Source organism: Rousettus aegyptiacus, unplaced genomic scaffold (genome assembly GCF_014176215.1).
Source record: "Rousettus aegyptiacus isolate mRouAeg1 unplaced genomic scaffold, mRouAeg1.p scaffold_m13_p_3, whole genome shotgun sequence".
NCBI lineage: Eukaryota > Metazoa > Chordata > Mammalia > Chiroptera > Pteropodidae > Rousettus > Rousettus aegyptiacus.
The window spans coordinates 3,988,211-4,008,681 of NW_023416306.1; the positions used below are offsets into that span (position 1 = coordinate 3,988,211).

Below are 20,471 nucleotides of genomic sequence, written 5' to 3' on the forward strand. Positions count from 1 at the left end.
TCCCCTGGGCCCTGCATTTGAATAATAATCAAGCACAGAAAACAGATAAGAAAAATAATCCATTTCTGCTACACATGAGCCACTTGTAGGAGTCCCGGAGACGACATGGGAGGGCACGGGCCACCCAGTCCTTGCTCTGCTCCTTCACCCACGTGACATCGTACGTATTCAGGGGTGCTTACCGTCCACTGCGTCTCCCGAGCTCCGCTCCTGACGGGAGGCACAGCCGTATGGAGGCAGCTGGACTAGAAGCGGCTTCAGGCTGCCGGCCGTCGCCGTGGTGCTCGGGAAACCCCTGCCAGGCCCGGGACGGTCCCCCTCGGCGTGTGCGGAGGCCCTCCGCTCAGACCGGCCGTTGGGTCCCGGCTCCACCTCGGCTGGGCTGGCAGGGAACGGGGTGACGAGCTGGCTGCTGTGGACAGGGCCTGGCCTCCCGACGGAGTGGCCCTTCTCTGCACTCAGGTTTTTCTTGCACTAAAAAGGAGAAAGGGCCCCGGGCCGGCGGTCAGGGGGCCGCGGGGCTGGTTCTGGGTCACGGCTGCTGCGGGATCGCTAGTGGGGAGGCAGTGGGAGCGGGAGCGAGCTGTCGGGGGGCAGAGCCCCCCAAACGCGTGCCGTGCTGTCTGAGGGGGAGTCAGCCCTCTCTGCGGGGTCAGCACTGTGCCCGCGCTCCAGCTGCCTCCGCCCGGGCCTACAGCATGTCCGGCCCCAGCTGCCCTCCCCCCAGGCCCCCTTCTCCGCCCCTCCGGCTTTCTGAAGACCCTGCAGAGGCTGCACACCAGGCCAAGGCCGCTAGACTCAGCTCGGGTCCGGTCCCTTGGCCTCCCCCCTCACGTCAGGAGCACAGACCTCAGGCTTCCCGCCTGGGTCCCCCACCCCTCTGGTGTCCCCCTTCCCCCGGTGTGGACACACTCCTCCAGCAATAAGGACCGTCCGTGGTCGTGGAGAGTACTGTGAAAACCAGTGCACTTACCAGGAGGCACAAGACTCTTGAAGAAAATGTAAAACGAACCTTAAGAAAAAAAAAAAAATTCACAAAGAAATAAAATGTAATTTTAAAGGAGGCCTGGCTAGCATCTGGATGTTTCTCAAGTGGCGGCTCGTTTTGCGATGGACGGCTCCGTGTGTCTGGCCACGGGGACGAATGCGTTTGGGGGTCTGGGGGTTCTGGTGCGCAGGGCCCAGGAAGGACCTGGGAGGAGGCGGGCCACTCTGCAGATGCCTCCTCTGCTGTCCAGAGCCCTGCGACCTCGGTCCCCACACACGGTGCCCCTGGCTGGTGCCCTTCGTGGAGGAGGCGCAGCAGGTTGGGGGCCGAGCTAGGACCGGGGGTGGGCGGCTGAGAAACCCGTATCGAGGGGGTCAGCGTTCGGACGGAGCCCTTGCCCGCGGACCGGCAGACCCGTATGCGCAGGGACGGAGAGCTCCGAGGACAGCGACAGTCCGGAGTTTGGCCCTGCACGCTGCCCGCGGCCAGCGGCTGAGCACGGGGGACGGTGTGGGCGCAGAGCACGGTGCTTAACACTGTCTCCTAATCACTTCCTTAGCCGAGGACGGGAGGCGGGGGCGCCTGGACGTCCCGGGGTGGGTGTGGGCTCTGAGGGTGGGCCGTGGGCTCCAGGCCATTCGTGTGGGTTTGGACGAGGCCCTGAGCCCCGGAGAACCCCACTTACCTTGTGTGGAAAACGGGGTTTCTCTGAGTAGCCTCCTCTTAGCTGGCATGGTGAAAACGCTTTGGCTTCCAGGTGTTAACTCACTGAATCCTCGCGACAACCCGGGTGTTATCGGGGCCCCCATTTCACAGATGAGGAAACTGAGCGAGAGCGGACGTTGAGCAGCTGCCCAAGGCTATGCATCTGGGAGGAGGCAGACCCAGGACTTGAACCCCGGCCCCAGAGCCCCAACTCCTGGCACTGTGTGCTCTCAACCTCGGCATGTCACCGTGGAGTCTGCGTTCGGTGCCCTGTGAGTACTGGCGACTATTAATTATAAGGCCCTATGCTTATAAGGCTCACTCCATCTTGGGTCCCCTGGGCAGGAAGTGCCTTTCTCGCCCACCTACCCTGCCTGGCCCCCGGACGCTGGTAGCTCGTGCGGTCAGTTCTCCCGCTGCCTGCAATGAGCCCGGCTCATGCCCTCGTCCCCTCTGAGGAGGGGCTGCCTGGTCAGCTGCAGACCACAGGATTACCCGCCAGGGTGGGCAGTGGCCTCTTGGCATTGCCACGGAGGACAAGGGGCTCTCGTTCACTCTGGGCACCGGGGATTTGGTTTCCTCTCTGAGTTTTCCACATGGCAGCCACCCAACGGCATTCTGCATCCTGTCTCCCGGGCCTGAGACACCGCGGCAGGAAATTGCATAAGAGGCTCCCCTGGCCGCCCTCCGCCCAGATGGCTTATGGGTGGTGCAGTTCACTTTCGTGGTTTGGCTTTCGGTTGTGGAGTCGGCTCCTGAGCTCTGCCCATGAGACCACGGGCTATGTGTGTGTGTGTACGTGCACACGTGCGTACAAGCGTGAACCTCCAGAGGACGGGCGCGGGCCTAGCCAGCAGCCGGAGAAAGCTGAGCTGGATCGTATCAGGATAAAGGCTGAGTTGCTCGGACATTTAAACCTTCACGCAGCCACGCAGCTGAGCGAAGACGCCCAGAGGACAGCCTGCATTCGGGGGCGCGTTCGGGAGGGGCACAGGCAGTGAGGGTGGTTCCGAGTAGACGCCAAGTGGCATTTAGTCACCGTGGAGGCCCTCCGGCCTCTCAAGCTGATAGCAGGTTAAATTTAGACGTCCCAGACTGGCACGAAACACAGACACTAGGCTCGAGCCAGCTGTCACCGGAGCCCGGACCTGGGAGGGCTGGCTGTCCGGGCTGGGCCAGGCCCACCTGCCCTAAGGCATCTGGGAGAAGCCGGAGCACCACGACCCCCGCCTCGGCCTGCCTTCCACCTCTGAAGTCATTATGGGCAGAGCCTGAGCTCCCCTCTGAGTGGACAGACTGGCTGTAGGGTAGGATCTGAGGCCAAAGAGGAGACAGCGCATCGGGAAGGGCAGGAAAGAGCCGGCCGGTGGCATTCGCAGGCCCTTGGCCATTTCTAAGAGCCCAGGGGCTCTGTCGCTTTTGGCTTGATTGGTCTCTTGGTCATCATCCTTCCTGTCTGCGTGGCCCCACAGGATCCGTGTCCGCCTGGCTGGGGTCTGGGCATCCGATCCGGGCAAATAGTGCAGGTCACGACAGGCCGCTGGACACACACTATTCGAAAGTGGCCCGCCCCCCAACCGCCAGCACGCGACTCCCTCCCGCACAGGCGCAGGCTGCCGAGGCCCCTTCCTGTCCCCGTCCATCACGCCGGGAGCGTGCTTTCCCCTTCGACGGATGAGGAAACTGGCCCTCAGAAAGGGTCGCGGGACTTGCCGAGGCCAGTCCGCCGGGCGGCTGCAGGGCTCGGCTCCTGCAGCCCTTGGCCCCTGCTTTTCCACTGCTTTTTCGGCTACGTCACCCAGCCCTTCTGCACCCCGGTTCTCCCAGACTGCCCCTACCCACCCCTGGGCCGACCAGGGTGCAGAAGGGCCCGAGCGCGAAGCTGAACACGCGTCATCGGCAGCCCCACTGGCACCGGACGACGGAAATTATTAATTGCAAGAAAGCACATCGGAGCAATGAGGCCCGTTCCTGCGCCTGTGTCCGGAGAGGCAAACCCACACAAGCGACATCGGTCCTGGCCGCGGCCAGCCCGCTCTGTCCAAGGCAGGGTCCCCTCGTCCCTGTAGACAGAAATGCAGAGGACAGAGTTAGGTCCCTCACCAGCCCGAGCCCAACTCAGGTTTAAGGGCCACGGCCCTGGTTCACAGTTCCTGGTCCCTTTTTAGATCACACAGACGATGGACGGCGCGGCCGGCTGTCCGCAGCGAGTGAGACGCCGTCGGTCAGAAGCCCCGTGCTGTTCTCGGCTGCCGCTGGCCCTGGTGAGTGCGGTCGGGCTGGCCGCCCGGCCTTGCGTGCTGCTGTCTCCTAGTCTGCGTGCCGGGATGCGCACACCTAGCCTGTCCTCCCGCCGGGCCCAGCAAAGCGGAGCGGTTGTGCTCGGTGTCAAACTTGCACATGGGGCTCCCCGAGGACGATGGCGTTGGGCCGGGGTTTATGTTAGGGACCAGAGATTCGTCTTTCAATGAGGCGCAAAGCGACGTGGCGGCCAGACAACAGGACTTGGTCATCCAGGATTCTCGGCACCAACACACACACTGAGCGCCCACCAGCCAGCCCGACAAGCGTGCTTCAGTTTCACAGCCGTATCGAGACATAGTCCACCCGCCATACGACTCGCCCACGTAGGGCGAGCGAGTCCACGGTTTCTAGTACATTCGGAGTTGTGCGGCCAACCCCACGAGTCGCAGATACCTCCGTCATCTCCCTGTCAGTCACCGACCTCCCCGCCCCCAGCCCTAAGCTCCGACTCATCCATCCGCTTTGTTCTGGGCAGTTCCCGTGACTGGGGTCGCAGCAGGTGTGGCCTTTGCGTCCGTCTTTGGCGCTTCACTCACGTCGCATAGTGTCTTCGGGGTTCGCCCATGCCGTAGCCGGTGGCAGCTCCCTCTGTGACAAGCAGACTGACGTCTCCTGTGCCCTCTGCCAGGTGCTGGAGAAGCGGCAGCTCGGAGCGCACTGTCCCGAGGAGACAAATAAGATGTCGCACAGACCTGATGTGATGGCCGCGTCCACGGAAGGCTGTGAAGGGAAGCGGAGTTGGCCCGGCCCGGTCCGGAGGGTCGGGAAGTCTTCCCTGAGGCGGCGGCCGTCAGTGGAGACTCGGACGGTGGCCTGGAGTGTCCTGGCCTCGTAACGGGGAGAGGAAGGGCGACTTAGAGAGTGAGCGGCACCCACTGGGACGGTGTCTGGGGTCAGAGCCCCGGTGGGGACGCTGCACCTGGGTGCACAGGTGAGCGCCTAAGAATTTCAAATGCTGCTGAAGGAGCAATGGGGGAAGGGCGGCCGGGCCCTCTGTGCCCCCGGCTCTGGGCACCTGAGGACACAGTGGAGCAAGACACAGCGGTGCCTCAGCGTGGGGCTCTGGCCACCTCTCGGGGGGCGGGCGCTTGTGGACGCCTCTCTCTGCCCAGGTTAGCTGTGGGGCAGCGGCTCTCCTGAGCTGCCCATCACGGGAGACGATGCCGTGAGGGGAGAGCAGTCCACGTGCAGTCACTGCATGTCAGGAGGGAGTTCTCGGGGGGGGGGGGTCCCCTGGATAGCATTTCCTGTCACTGCGGCTACGACCGGCTGAGGAGGGAGGAGGCGGTGGTGGCGGTGAGCCCGTCTGGGTCTGCATGCCAGCTCGCACCCCTCCCTGGCTGTGACCTGAGCAGGTGACCCGTGCCCTCAGGTCTTGGTGTCTTCGAACATGGAAGGGGAATGAAAATGGCTGCTCACCTCGTAGGACTGTGCTGCGTGCCCCAAAGTCCATCTGTACGAAGCACCCGGAAGGGTACCTGGCACGTCGTAAGGGCTCGGGAAATGTGAGCCATTAATACTGGCGAGCCCCAGCTCCCTCAGTGCAAGACAGGGCTGTGGCGTCCTCCTCCGCCCGCGGGCCCAGCAACTGCGCCCTTGGCACAGGGCGCCCCGGAGGTGCGAGCTGCTGCTGACCTTGTAAGCAGATGTTAAATGGTTTTCTCGGTCACTCCCTACCTGGGGCCGCCTCACAGGCCACCTGTGCTGGATGTGCTGAGGGACCCGGAGGCCACTCTGACCAGCAGCTGTCCAGTCCGTGCTCAGGGCGTAAACGAGGTGACAAGGGGGAGAAAGGCCACCCTGCGGAGCTGTGTGCAGCCTGGCCTCTGTTCCTCCGAGGTGGGGCACCTCGCTCCAGCTCCTTTCCCTCACCGTAAACACAAACGAAAAGCCCGCCGGGGTTTTCATGAGATTGCACTGACTCTATAGATCAATCTGAAGAGAACCGACATCTTAACAAATCTCAGGCCTCCTGATTCACGAGTATATATTCCTCCATAGTCCTCCATTTCAAGGTGTCCTTTAAATTTCAGTCGGCAATATTCTGTAGTTTTCAGTGTACAGGTCTTGAACATCTTTGGTTGGGTTTATATCCAAGTAATTTATATATTTGATGCTGCTGTACATGGTAATGGCTTTTAAAACGTCTATTTCTGATTATTCACTCCTAGTGTGTGGAAATACAATTTCTGGGGGCATATTAAGCACATATCCCACAACCTTGGCTGCTAAAGTCATTTAGCAGTTTTTAAAATAGGTTTCATAGGATTTTCTCTATATTTTCATGTCATCTGAGAACAAAGCTTGACTTTCTCCTCTAATCTGAATGCCTTTGTTTTACCTTAGTGTTGGTTAGCTCTTCCTGCAGAATGGTGGATGGAGGTGGTGAGATTCTTGCTTTGTTCCTGATCTGGGGTGAAGGCGTTCTTCCAATTTTCTGGAAGAATCTGTGTATAATAGGTATTACTTCTTTTTAAATATTTGGTAGAACTCACCAGGGAAGGCATTTGGACCTGGAATTTTATGAGAAAGTTCTGGATGATAAACTCCTTTACTAGCTATAGGGCTAATTCATGTTATTTATTTCTTCATGAGTTTTGATAGCTTGTGTTTTCCAAGGAATTTATCTATTTTACCTAAGTTGTTGAATTTATGGGCATAAAGATATTCATAATACCCCGACGGTCCTTTTAATATCTTTAGTCATGTCACATTTCTCATTTCTGATATTGGTAATTTGTCTTTTTTTCCCCCTGACCAGTCTGGCTAAAGGTTTATCAATTTGATTTTCTCAAACAAAGTTTTTGGTTTCACCGATTTTCTCTTCTTTGTCTTGTTTTCTATTTTATTTATTTCTGCACTGATCTTTATGATTTCCTTTCTTCTTCCTATCATGGACATCATTACTTTTCTCTTTCTAGTTTCTTAGATAGCTTTTTTTTTCTTTCTTTTTTTAAATATAGGCATTTTAATGCTAACATTTTCCCTCCAAGTACCGCATTAGCACCGCCAATTGTGATTGGCTGTTTCATTTTTCATTTAGTTAAAAATATTTTCTAATTCCTTTTCAAATGTCTTCATTGAATCATGGGTTATATGGAAACTTGTTATTTAGCTTCCAAGTAGTTGGGGGATTTTCCAGATATCTTTTCTATTATCAATTTCTAATTTAATTCCATTGTGGTCGGAACATGTATCTTAACTTGGCTCCTTTCAAACTTCTCGAGGCTTGTTTTATGTCTCAGCACACGGTCTGTACACTCGAGAAGAACATCTATTCCACTATGGTGTGTGGTGTTCTATAAACGCCAATTAGGCCCAGTTTGGTTGATGGTTCCGTCTTCTCTAGCTTTATCGATTTTCTGTTTACAACATCTGTCATTGATTTTCATAGCCAGGCTTCCATGCAAAGATAAAACATTTACCACGAGCTTGAGCGTGGATGTTTGTCCTAACCAGCGGACATTTACTGCACGAACTGAGCTATTATGCACATCTTTTTCAGTTGTAATGCTCTGAGAAAGGTTTTGCCTCTGGGCAGTCATCTCATTTCTTTTGGAATATAAACGGTGAACGCAGCAAGTGTCTCAGATCTTGTGACAGAATCATTTGAGCTGCTCGATCGTAGCCCTATAGTAATGAGTGCAAAGGTCACTCCCTGTGTGCAGTAAAAGAGACATGGGACAGGAACGGGGAACGACACCCTGTTCTCACTCTGATTACTGGTGACGATGATGGTAACACCAGCTTTGTACACGGTATCGCATTCAAGCCTCGACAAATCCAGATGAACGACAGACATGATGAAACTGAGACTAAGTCGCACGGCTAAAAGGAGATTTGAGCTAGGTACGGTCCTAACCGATAAACTGTGGGCTGGATTGAGTCTCTTTCTTCCCCTCTTTGGGTCTCAATTCCTTTCTGCAGTCAAGGAGGGGACTGAACAGAATAATCTTCAGCCCTGAAACGTGGGCTTCCGTGATTCTTGTGTGGGCCAGCTTTGCTGTGTGCCAGGGCCACAGAAGGCCCCGTCCCCTCCCTGAGCACGCCTTAGTCAGCAACGCACCACCGGTGGGAAGAGGGCTGGGTGGGGAGTCCGTGGCTGGAGCGGCCGCACCCACTACCCACTAGGGGGACGCAGGATGTGTACCCTGTGCCGAGGGTGGGCTGGCCCGGGGCTGCACGCAGGACGTCCGACGTGCCGATAAACGCTTCTGGATGATGACGCTGTCCCCACCATCTGCGCCGCTGACGACCACGCAGCAGAGTCTGAGTACCACTCGGCTTGAATGTCTCAGAGATGACGTTTCTTCATTTCCAGAATGGCTGAAGGTGAAAAACGAAGCCCCTACAGACAGGAGTCAGGAGCCGGCCAGGTCAGAGATGCCTGGTGCCTCTGGGTCCTGGGGAAGAGGACCCAGGCCCGAGTTCGGCTCAGCCACTGCTGCTCTTGGACAAACACGGGGACTTGGCTCCCTCGGGTCCTGGGGGAGGGTCTGCAGGAAGAACTCAGGCTGTACTGTCAACCACCATTTGTAAAACCGTGTAACATAATTATAAGTTTCATTTCCCTTTGAAGACTGGGGCAAATCTTCGTTCCCTAAAACACAGTGAACGAAACTGATTTAAAAGCAAACACCCCAAGACTTGAGAATTCTAAATGTTCCTGGAAATGTTGGCTGGTGAAAATCAAGCTGTTCCATCAGCTCATACAGACCCTTCTGTCAGCTGAAGACAGTGACTCAAAACTCGCCATGCCAACCCTTCCTGCTCCCTCTGCCCCCCTGGCCAGCTGGAGAGCTCGGGAACGTAACATCGGAATGAGGAGGGGCTGCAGAGGGGCTCTGGGTGGGGCGTGAGCCTCGTGTGTGGCTGTTTTGCCTTCAGGGGAAGAAACCTGTATGTGAGGGTGGGGAGGGGGTGTGCAGGTGGCCCTTCCCTTGGCGCTAGCCCTGCACCTGCCTGGGCCAGGATGAGGCTAAGGGGAAACGAGGACAAGGTACCTCTCAGTGTGAGGTCCTGTCCCCCATTGTAGCTTGGGCCAGTGGCGTGACTTGTTCCCCTAAGCATCAATCAGTCTCGTACCCAGATCTGTGTTCAGACTGTGCCCTTCGTCATTCACTGTGTGCCACAGACAGCTGCTCGGGCCCCGAGTTGGCATCTCCCTGGGCCGATGGGAACCAGGGGAGCGCGGCAGTGACAGCTGGAGGGAGGGGAGGGCTCTGGCCAGCTCCGGCAGAGCACCCGAGCCAGCCCCTGGGCCTGGCTCTGATGCTGGCCTTGCTGTGTGGCCCTGGTGTGATCAGCTGGCTCCATGCCCTCGAACTGTCATAGGACCGCCCCCCCCCTCCCCGACCCCCTTTGTCATCTCCTGCTGGGGTTTGGCTTTTGAGGAAGTCCTGGTTTCTTTCTGGCAAGTCATTCTGGGGTGGCATTTATCCCACAGTTCCTGACTCTTGCTGTCTTGGTACCGTCAGGGGCCGACATGGTCCCCGCTCTCATGGAGGTGTTTGGGGGGCAGGGGATAGACTAGGTAAATCAAACAATGAATCACACGACTAACTTAATTGCGATGCATGTCTCAAAACTGCAATGCACAAGGACACAAAAGTGGGAGCTGCTGGCCGGGAGGACGGGCAGCCCAGGAAGGCGCCGGGGGAAGTGGCATCATTTGAACTGAGACCTGCAGGGTGAGCAGGTGTGGCCAGAGGCAGCACTGCACCTGAGGCCGTGCTGGAGGGCGCGGAGGTGGGCGGAGCAGGCCACGTGAGGAATGATGCAGTGCAGAGGGGCTGGGCGGGGGTGGGGGGGGGTGGGTGGGTGGGGGACCCGGCAGGTGAGGCGGGAGGGACCAGCCGCATGTGGATGCGCAGGCGGAAGGCCAAGCCTCGGCGTGGCCATGAAAACCAGCCTCTTCTGCACTGTCACAGCCCGAGTCCGGGCGCCAGGGGGAGGCCGGGCGGGACCGGGCTGGAGGGACGCTGTGAAAGGTGAGCCCACTGGCCACTCCTGCAACGTGCCGCTGAGCCTCCGGCCTGCCACCCCGCCCCCTCCCATGCTGTGGCTCTTAGTGTGCAGCTGGCGAGCTCAGGCTGAAAACAATGTGGAGAATCTCCGGCCAGGGTTCTATTTATAAGCCAGAGGGGACCCGAACAATGGAGCAACTGCCGCCTCAGTGGGCCTCCGGCCTGACCTCCTGTGGGATTCTGGAAAACCTCAAAGCCAGACCCCCGAAGAGACAGCCGAGGAAGGAGGGGATCGGAGGGCCGGAGGGCCGGAGGGCGTGCGGCCAGCTGCTTCCTCCGGGACCTGATCACCCGCATCAGGAAGTAGCTCGCGGGTCCCCACCTGTGCATGGTGCGTGACAGCATGAGAAAGACACTCAGCCTCTGCCCCCTCCCCGGGGCCGTGGTTTAGACAGACGATGACTGTGTACAAGGCTGGAGCCAGCAGAATGTGGGCAGATAACTACACATTGTGCAGAACATTTGCCGTGGTTCAGGTCCAAGGTCAGCTCATTTAGCAGGGTAGACAGGACAGGTGCATGATACGCGGCTCGGCCGTCTCCCTGGCCCGAGAAGCCAAGTATTTCTTCTACAATGACTCTCTCGGGGGATGGTGACTGGTCCAGGGTGTGACGCAGGAAGGGTAGGAAGGACATCCTGGGTCCCTTCTGGCTCCACCACTACCTGGCTTGAGACTCAGCAAATGGCTGACTCTCGGCCTCACATTCTCATCTGGAAGATGTGGGTTACGGTAACCAGCTTGTAAGTTAAAATGTGAAAATGTCCATGAGCCCTCAGCATGGGCAGTCCCGGGTACAGAGTGGGCGTGCGATGAATTATCACTGCTACTATAATTGAGTACAGGTGACCTTGAATAGCGGCGGTTAGGGGCGCGGACCACCCGCGTGTAACTGAAGTCGGCCTTCCAAATCCGTGATTCCTGAGGACCGAGGGTACGGCTGACCCTTACACGGGCGTGACGGCGCGGTCGTGGATGGGCGGTGTCCGAAGGCTGATTCTTCGAGGGAGGAAGGGGCGTTATGAACGGCCTGCAGGAAGTGAGCCGCGCTTCTGTCCGGCGACACCAAAGGTGAGGCGGTTCCCAGGACAAACGAGTTCCAAGGAGTCTGGCTTCAGCAGAAAGGTTCCGAGGTCAGAAAGATCTGGAAACGGCAGCCTATTTCACTTTTTGATTTATGAAGCAAATATAAGTATTAAAGGCTCAAGAGTCCTTCAGTAAAAAGAGCTATTAAATGCGTTCTGTCCACAGGAAGCGGCTGAAGGCAGCAGGAGTTCGCGGGCTAAAACCTCCTCGAGGCCCGACTGCTTCTGAGTGACGGAGGAACAGACAAATCGGGGGGAACGAGAGGAGGAGGGAGACTCGCCGCCCCTGCTTCCCACCCAGGGGGTGACGCCTAGAAGGCGTGAGGAGTGTGAGAACCAGCAAACGCTTAGAAGCCCCGGTCAGGCGCCACGCGAGAAACTGGATGGGAAGTCACGAGCTGATCAAACTGGAAAGAAAAAGCCAAGCCTGAGAGCCATGCTGGGGGGACACAGGGACATGGCTCCGTCTCCTACAGTATTTTACCATAAAGGACGACTCAGCGACCGGGAAGCCGGAGTGAGCCGCGTCGGGAGAAAGGACGAGGGCAAGGAAGGTTCAGTCACCGGAGACTCCGCAGGGGCGGTGCGCCGGAGCGGGACGGGAGGCGGCGGCGCTCGCTGAGCAGGTGTCCAGAGAGCGCCTGAAATTTAAACTCGACGTCCGTCGTTCACAATTTTAGAAAGATCACTAACCCTGGGTTAGTGGTGAAATAAACATGTGCACGGGAGTTAGGCTCTCTCAGACGCTGGCTGGGGGGCCTGTGTTTATAGTTACCGCGGTTAGAGGGTTTCTGAGAACGTCGCCCACGGACCACCTGCGCAGCTTATCAAACGCAGATCTGAGGGCCCGGCCCAGCCGGCTGTGCCGGCTCCGACACTTGGGACTGAGCGCTCCTGCGTGGCGCTCCATTAAGTGAGGGCCGACCCACGGTGGTCCTGCGTTTGATAAAGGGCCCCACGGCCACGTGGAACATGCCCCCCCCGAGACTGTTTACCCTGGATGTAGGGCAAGGCCCAGTAAGCTGAGAAGAGTTGCCGTTCGGCGAGAACCTCTGTGCCGGGTGCTCCACGTGCATCTCCTCATTTAAACCTCACAACCGCCCTGCGAGATGGGCATTCAAATCTCTTTTATGACAGAGGGAAAAGCCCTCAGGCCAGAGGCCAAGTGCCTGCTTCCGTCTCAGAGCCGGAGGGCAGGCTGGGGTCGGTGGCCTGCGTGGTCCACGCCCTTCCCGGAGCGCCTGACCTAGAAACTTCTCTGGAAGCAGCCAGAGGGTGGGACGGCACGAGGCGTGTCAGCATGCAAGGGGACTTGTGCACATGCCCATTCTGTCATGTGGGCTCTTCCTGTCCCCGAGAAACTCAGCTCACAGTCTCTATCACAGTGCTGCCCTCTGAAGCACCACTGTGTACCCACGTTTACATCTGGAAAAGCCAACCAAAACAGCACTCATTCACCGCCTGCCCCTTTTCCTTCCTGCCTTTCCTGAGTTACACAAGCAGAGACAAAGGGAGCCGACCGGGACGGCCTCCGGGCCCCGCGCGGCCGCGGCCCCTCCCTTTCACTGGACCCGATCCACACTCTCACCCGGCTCCCCGCCTGCGCTACCCCGAGAGGCTCACGCCCGGCGACCCCTCCCTGGGTGGGCTGGAGCCGCCGTGCATCCCCTGGCTGGCACCCTGGGCACCCGGGTTTCAGAGGGTGCATACCGGCTGTATTCGGAGATGACCCCCGCCACCCGCCCGGGTAATCGACCCCAAAGAAGGAACTCAGCGGGGCTCACACGCCAGCAACGCAGTCCCCAGTGCCGCCGCCCGGCAGTGAGTGGTGGGGGTGTTATCTGGCTGAGCACAGCTGATATGGCCTTATGCAGAGATGTCACATGCCACCTCAATGGAGGATTAACACACGGAATTTGAGGTCAAGGGTTTAGGCCGAAACAGCTTCTATTTATAGAAAAAGAGCCTCTGGGGGAAACAGACGGGCAGGAGACTGGCTTGGTCTGGGTGCTGGTTGACAAGATGACATGCTAAGGCAGAAGTCACCTAGTCACATCGCTCTCTTTAAAGTGAGGCCCTCTGCCTCGTGTGTGGGAGGAATGAGCCCCGTGCCTGTGAGGATGTCCCGGGGCCTGTCCCCCGCTCCACGGCCGAGGGGCTTCGTGTGAGAACAGGTGGGGACAGGCTCTTCAGTTCTGCACAGACCAACACGGCACACCGTGGGACTCGTGGAGCCCCAGACGCCCTGATCAACGAAGCGCGGGCAGAAGCCGCCGGCGCTGCGCCACGGGACGCGCCTCCCGACGGGCGGAAGCAGCCGCGGAGCTCCACGCACGAGGGCGCCCGGGCCCCACCCCAGCCCTGCTGCAGCAGGACCCCAAGACCGCGGACCGGGGGGGCCCTGACGAGGGCGACCCTTCCCAACCAGCCAAAGAACCAGCAAGGCCACCACACTGGCTACAAGGTGACAAATTAAATCACATGGAAAAATTTTATTAAACCATTTCAAAACACAACTTTCTACTATGAAAAACTAAAAAAATTCTTTCCAACCCTCCCTGCTAATGCCCCACTGTCACGTTCTGGGCCAGAGAGATAACACATTCCTGCACCTGCTTTGGACGTGAGGCAGCCCGTTTGTCAGCAACTGTCACATCGCAGGCCTAAGAGACAAAGTACGCCCAGCCCGAGATAGCGCCTTGCCGGCCGGCGCTGAACACCCAGCGTCTGCTCCCCGGGCCCCGCTGGCGAACGCTGCGCCATCAGGCAGGGCCGCGTCTGCGCGACTCCTGGTCTCCCCAAGGGCTGCCTGCATGGATCCCAAGGTCACTGGCGCCCCCAGAGGTAACGGCTGTCCTCTCCATCAAGTGCCCGCCTCCGCTGCAGCGGGGAAGAGACCAGCTGTGGAATACAGCGCCTGGGAGCCGCCTGGGAGCCGACTCAGAAGACGGACTGACGGCCCTGTTCCAAGGCCAGCACGCCCGTCATCAGCACTCACCGGCCCGTTTCCCAGGTGTGCCTCACAGCAACCTGCCCCCCAGGTGCCACCACCTCTTCTGGAACTCCGCCAAGGCCCACGTCAGGGAGTTTCTTCCCCTCCACTCAGTGGCACCTGGAGGGTCCTGATACCCAACAGCAAAAGGAACATGACAAGGAGACACCAGGTTACGGCCTCAAAAAGGTGAATGGCCAGCACGCGACCTCTTCCCTTGGTGGAGAGAACCAGGTCCGAGAAGGCCGGGCAGAAGCTCCCGCCCGCGGCGCTTGTCCGTCGGTACCCCACGCTGGTCCTTGGAGTGCCTCTTTGGCTGCCAGCCACCATATAGGCTTCCTGGAGCCACAGAAACGAGGGAAACTCTCTCCTTGGCTGGGACCTGAAAAAACCCATGGGCATTTTGTATGGAGACAAACCGAACAGTTTAATGGTGGGCGAGGCAGCGGGGAGGGGGTACGACGACCGACACGAAGTGTAAAACGAAAAGCGTCTCAGAGTTCTGGTCTCTGCTGTTTCTTGCTGGGGGTGGGTTTCAGTGAAAACGTCCACTTTAAAGAACCGCTTCGGTGTTTCTCAGAGGAGCTGAGAACGCAGTTGGCCGCGGGCAGCGAAAGAACGCCGGCGCCCACTCAGCTCCTCCAGCCGCCGAAGCCCTGGACGGACCTGCAAGGAAGCGCCGGGAGAGGCCGGTGAGCCCCTGCTCTGCCGAGCGGAGGCTTCCGCCGCTCCGAGTCGGGACTGAGTTTTCACTGTCATGCAATTCTACAGAGAAGCACAGCGTGAGGATCGAAACACACGACGGGCTCGGCTAATGGGCCTGGAACCCGGCGGTCAGCACGGAGCTGCCGAGACACGAACCGGGAGAGGAGGGAAAGCCTCCCTGGGGTCCCGCCTCTGCCTCTGCCGCGGGGGGCTCCGCCCCCCCCTCACGCCAGGAGAAGGCCTGTCCCGGCCCCTCCTGCCTGCTCCTGCCGAGATCGGCAGGCCCACGGAACCCAAAACCTGCCGCTGAACCCCCAGGCTCCCAGAACAAGCTTTTAAAACAGCAAAAACGTACAACAGAGCAAAAATTAGCAGCCGAATATTTTCACATACCCCCACACTCTTCCATCCTGATTTAATGACAAAACTGGAGACGGATACTTACGAGTTAGAGGTTCCAAAGCTGAATCCTGGAAAAGATGAAAAGGGTGAGGTTAAAACACACACACCGGCAAGACCACGGTGGACTCCGGGCCCAGTCCTTCCCTGCGTCCCCCGCCTCCTGCAGGCCGGCCAGGACGGTGACCGTCCTTCGTGACCTCAGGGCTCTTCCCGCCTCCCCCTGCCAGGTGCAGGCAGAGGGTGTCTGGCCCAGCCCCTTCCGCTCAGCTACACCATGCCACACAGATCCATTTCGTTAGGAAAACACATTTTTTCTACTTTTCCATCCATTCACTGCCTCTTCTTGAGGCCGCAGATGCAGGGCCCTTAGGGTCCTAGGCCCGGCTCTGCTGCTCACCGTTTGGCCCTCTGGGCAAACTGGCCCCTGGAGCTTCTGCGTCTCCCACTGTAAAACAGCGAAGACGCCTGGCTCCTGGGCCTCCCGAGTGCGTCGCAAACATAAAAACAGAAATCCACACCGCACTGTCTGAAGGGGCAGAGTGTTAAACGAAAAAGACACTGTAAAATCTCTACCTCTATTTTTTGAGTCTGACGGCTTGGATTTTTAAACCAAGGCCTAGTAAGATGATTATTATTTCCGGTTCTCATATCCAGAGAGAAAACCAAGTCAGTTATTTCTTTATTTGGTAAGAAATGGCACAATGTTACAAGTCTAATTAAAGCCTACAAAGAACATTTTGTCTTTCAAGCCTTTTCGGCTTTGAAAATACTAAACTGAATAGCCAGGAAAACAGCAGTCACTTCTTTGGCCAGGGGAAGGAATTTACCGAGGAAAAGACGGCGGTGTGGGGGGACCACGAGAGGGAGGCCCGTCTCGCTGCCTACCTCCTGTGCCCGATCCGAAGCCAGAGAATCCCCCGCTCTGGGTCCCGAAGCCGGAAGTCTGCTGGGACAGAGACCCGAACGTCGGCGCGTTCTGACTTGCGAGGGTGCCGAACGACGTGGTGTTGCTGCTGCTCCCAAACCTTCCGGAGAGAAACGGGACAGGTGAGCACGGCCCCCGGCGCCTCAGCGCAGCCGCCTCGGTCTGAGGAAGCACGACATTCACGAATGAGACGTTGCGCTTGGCTTAAAAGGCAGGCCGGAGCCCAGAGCGGGGCTTCCCCTCTGCTCTGGGAAGGAAAGCAGCGAGCAGCGGGGCACTATGGGACCCGCCTTGTCCGGGGTGCTAGCTTTTGTCCACTGTCTGGAAATGCCGGGTCACTTGGAAACTAAGCAACGCTACGTTTTTTGTTCTCTTTGTCCCCAGTAATTCTCCTAGTCCATCATTTCAACGTTTCTCACTTATCGACAACCCCCCACCCCGTTTTCTTATCTTCGGCTCCTCTCTGCACCTTGATTCTACCGACTGCTGTTGGGGCTGCGGCGAGGTGACCCCACACACAGGCCAGTGCGGGTCTGTCCTCACCGTCCTTTCCCTAAGGGGCCCCGACAGTCCCGCTCTCTTCCTACTCCTGCCTCGGGCCCCTCACAAACACCAGTGGGCGGTCTGCGGGGTTGGGAACCAGAGACCTGAACAAAAGGGGTGGTGACGGGCCCGTTGGGGAACTCCCATGGGAGCTGGTCCCCGTCAGCTGTTCCATGAAAGGGACCTGGCCGGCCAGTCAGGACCCCTGTGGGGGAGCTGCTTCCAGGAGGAACACGGTCCTTGGCTACTAGTGAAGAAAACAGCTGGTTTCAAATAAAACCTCGCGTCCCTGTCAAGCGAACGCCTTCCGGCGACCCCGCGGTGCTGGGTGCTTCCTGCGGGGGTTGGGGCCATGGAAACCCGCCAGGAACTCCGGTGTAAATCGGCCCCAAGCCCCTTTAAAAGCTCTGCTTAGCGTTAATTCTGGGGGTTTCCTGGTGGAAACTGAAAAGGCCCATCAGTCTCTAATAAAAATCTATGAATCGGTACAGCGACTCGCTCGCTTTCCTTGAATCTTGCCAAGGAATCTGCACCGGGTTCTCTCACGGCGGGGAAAGGGTGTGAGTGAGAATGGAAGTTTATTTTCAAGACAAAGATGGTATCGCCCCACGAAGAGTCATCCCAAGCACCCCGACAATTCTCTAAAATGTAGCACCCCTTGACCCCAAATCTTTATTTACATGTCCCGAGCCAGCGCCGAGGGCAAGAGATCTGCCTCGGACACCGATGCCTCCTGGGACCAGGGCACTCCGCAGTCACGGCCACACGTCCTTTATTGGAGCTTTGTGGTGTGGTGAAAGCTATTTTCTCCTTGGGGTTTTGGCAACCAAACTGAATTTGTGAGGCCCATAAAAGCAAATGACCATCATGGCATTTTCAAGTGAGGACGAGCACAAGGTCGTAAGGGCAGCTTCCAACGCCGAGACCACCGAGACCCTTCCACACGTAGGGGGCTCAGTTAACACCTAGAACGGAAGCCAGGCGAGGGGACTGTGAGCGAACACCCACTCTGCGGGGTCTGGAGTGCAGCGAGGGACACCAGGAATTGTTTGCTCAAGGACAGTGGTCTCATTCACAACAATCCCAAGCGGAAAGAAGCTGGTGAGAACTCGTCACTCAGAATTTCCTAATAGAAGCCACACACAAGGGCCAACGCTGGCTAGAGTAGCCGCGGCAGGGTGATTTCTTTCCCTTTAGCCAATCATTTGGTGCCGCCAAGAAAGCAGGGGTCTGCCAATGTGTCAGGGGACAGCACACAGCTGGAGTCCACTCGTGCACTTGACGGTCTGGCTTGGAAGAAGCGAGCCTCCGCCAGGGAGGACAGGGATCCTGGAGTGACTTCTTGCTGATTTTGATAAAGGGGCCCTTGGCTCATAGGGAAGAGCAGGGAGATCACAAGAGCTTCTTTCCACACCAGCAGGGCCGGCCCCAGGTCCCCTCCCCAGGGGCTTACCCGAATCCTCCTGCGCTGGCGGCCGCAGTACCCTCTCCGAACACTTTGCCTCCCGTCGAGCCCAGAGGGCTTGTAAAGGCTGGGGCTGAACCGAATGCTGGCACCCCTCCAAACCCAGGGGATCCCCCAAAAGTAGGAGGGCTGCCAAACACTGGAGCAGCACCGAAGCCACCTGAGCAAAACAGAGGCAAACAAACAGGAAGAAAGAAGGAGACAGGAAGAAAAGACAATGAGCAGCAGAAACCAAATCAAAAGAGGAGGGAAAAAGGGAAAATATGTTAGAAATCCAAACACGAAGAGCTCTAAAGAAGGGCAATACCCGTTCTTGGCAAATAATAAACAGGGAACCACCGACCACCTCCCTCCATTTCTCGCAGAGGTCTGGGGTCCACCCAGGAGAGCTCTTAGACTTCTAAGACTCCAGCCGGCCCCATGTCCATCTGTGAGACCCCAGCCCCTCCAGCAGGCCCCACGTCCGTCTGCGGGACCCCAGCCCCTCCAGCAGGCCCCATGTCCGTCTGCGGGACCCCAGCCCCTCCAGCAGGCCCCATGTCCGTCTGCGGGACCCCAGTCCCTCCCAGAGGTAAGCTGGATTTGTGGGCTCCGAGTTGTAGCAGATCGGATCGCCACCACGAACCGGCTTGGTGCAGGTCCCTTCTCAGCCCCTCTGCACTTCTGAGACCCCTTGCTGTAAAATCACTCTCAGAAACTCCCGTCCCTGTGCAGCCGTCAAAGACGGCAGGTTTTATGATTCATCGCCTCGGCGGCGAGGCCCCGAGCTTCAAGAAGCCCACACTCCATCAGAGGCCGTGAGCCCTGCGCAGGGAGAGCCGCGAGCTGGGTTAGAGCGAAGGAGCCGCGGGGCACGGGCGCTCGGCCAGGTGCTTTTCATTTATTTAAAGCAAATGGCTCTCACATCTCTCACCAAGTCTTTCGTTCTCTTTGTTCACAGGAATGAAATAAAAAAAAAAAAACCAAAAACACATTCTCTCTGCAGTCAGGAACTACTCCTCAATAAAAAAGCACACCAAATTTCTTTTCTGGAGGAAGGCTGCTGCACAGCTGTGATAAAACCGTCACCAGCGGTGAGGAGAGCACCAGAGCCCGAGTCCCCTCTGCGGGCGCCCGGGCCTGCTGCGCACGTGGACACGGCCCGGTGGGGCGGTCATCACGGGGAGGGACCAGCATGCCCCAGGCAGCCTCCTCCGACCGGCTGGGATGCCCGTCAGGCGGGAGGTCGCGTCGTCCTCCCTGATTGTCCCTTCTGCTCCTGAGGGGGGTCCCAGGCCTGAGTCCCTGTTCACGTCATCCTAGGCTGGCAGGGGAGACCCTCGGTGAGTATCTGCTGAATGGAATGGACCAAAGCAGTACAGAAATGAGCTGGCCTAAGCGCGGGCAGGGGGTCGATGAGCCTGAGGGGACAGGGGCATCCTTCTCCCCCCTTTAAGAAATGAATCCCGTGCAGAGGGATCAGTCAAGCCTTCTCATCAGAAGCACAGACCCACCAAAGCTGCTGCCACCCGGACCAGGAAAGAGCTGTGAGCTGAATTCTCTTGTTAGCTGTTATTTCGTGATTCAATCATGTGCTTAGTTACCATTACTAATAGCTGCACAACTGAGAAGATGTTTTTTTTTTTTGCTGAGGTTCATGTTTGGGTTAATGTCCTGTATTTTAAAACCTTGAGTGAAATTCCAAGCCATGATAATGGAGACAGTTGGGTTACAAATATAACAGACTGGAAAAAAAAAGTGCTAAAAAACCCTTGCAGTTGAATTATTTAAGACTCATCATAGATCTAGTTACACTTTCTTCCTAGACCCACAGGGCTTTATCTAGTACCCTATACTCCACATTATTCAGACTTCTCGGTGGAAGGTGAGTGAAAAATGAGAAGCCACGATGATAGAGGAAGTGAACTGGGCGGGGGAGGGGAGATTAAAACTACACACACGCCAACATGGGCACACGCGAGGCCCCCACACGACAAACCTGGGCCACGGCTAAGGGAAACGGAGCAGAATGCTCATTCTGCTCTCATTTTTGGAGACGGGCGACTCACTCCTGATACGAGGAGGGATTCGATTTTCTTAGGTGCAAATTTTCATGATTTTCTTCTCCAGGAAAAACAGAAATTTACTAATAATCACTGATAACAAGAACTCTGATTGACCGCGGGCTCTTCGCACGCCAGGTGCGCTGCCACGCCAGGTGCGGTGCCACGCCAGGTGCGGTACGGGGAATGATCTGCCCTTATCCTGCCAATACCTGGGGTCCCTACGTCGCAGGGAGGAAACTGAGGCCTGGAGAACGTGCCATCACTTGTCTGAGTTTGGCTGGTAAAAGG

At 57.5% G+C, this 20,471-nt stretch overlaps 1 protein-coding gene across 4 annotated transcripts in view; it reads right to left on the reverse strand.

Moving 5' to 3' along the window:
* Window positions 1-13,571: 13,571 nt before the first annotated feature.
* NUP214 (nucleoporin 214) overlaps window positions 13,572-20,471 on the reverse strand; it is an 83,144-nt gene continuing 76,244 nt past the window's right edge. For 3 of the 4 annotated variants that reach the window (XM_016133848.2, XM_016133851.2, XM_016133850.2), the window contains exons 33-36: window positions 18,127-18,298; window positions 16,091-16,230; window positions 15,249-15,273; window positions 13,572-14,764 (exon numbers count right to left, since the gene is read on the reverse strand). In XM_016133848.2, coding sequence (XP_015989334.2) covers window positions 14,731-14,764; window positions 15,249-15,273; window positions 16,091-16,230; window positions 18,127-18,298 — 371 coding nt within the window. In that variant the 3' untranslated portion in view covers window positions 13,572-14,730. Of the gene's footprint in view, window positions 14,765-15,248; window positions 15,274-15,296; window positions 16,231-18,126; window positions 18,299-20,471 lie in introns of those variants that run through there. The other variant, XM_016133847.2, reaches the window with a different exon arrangement.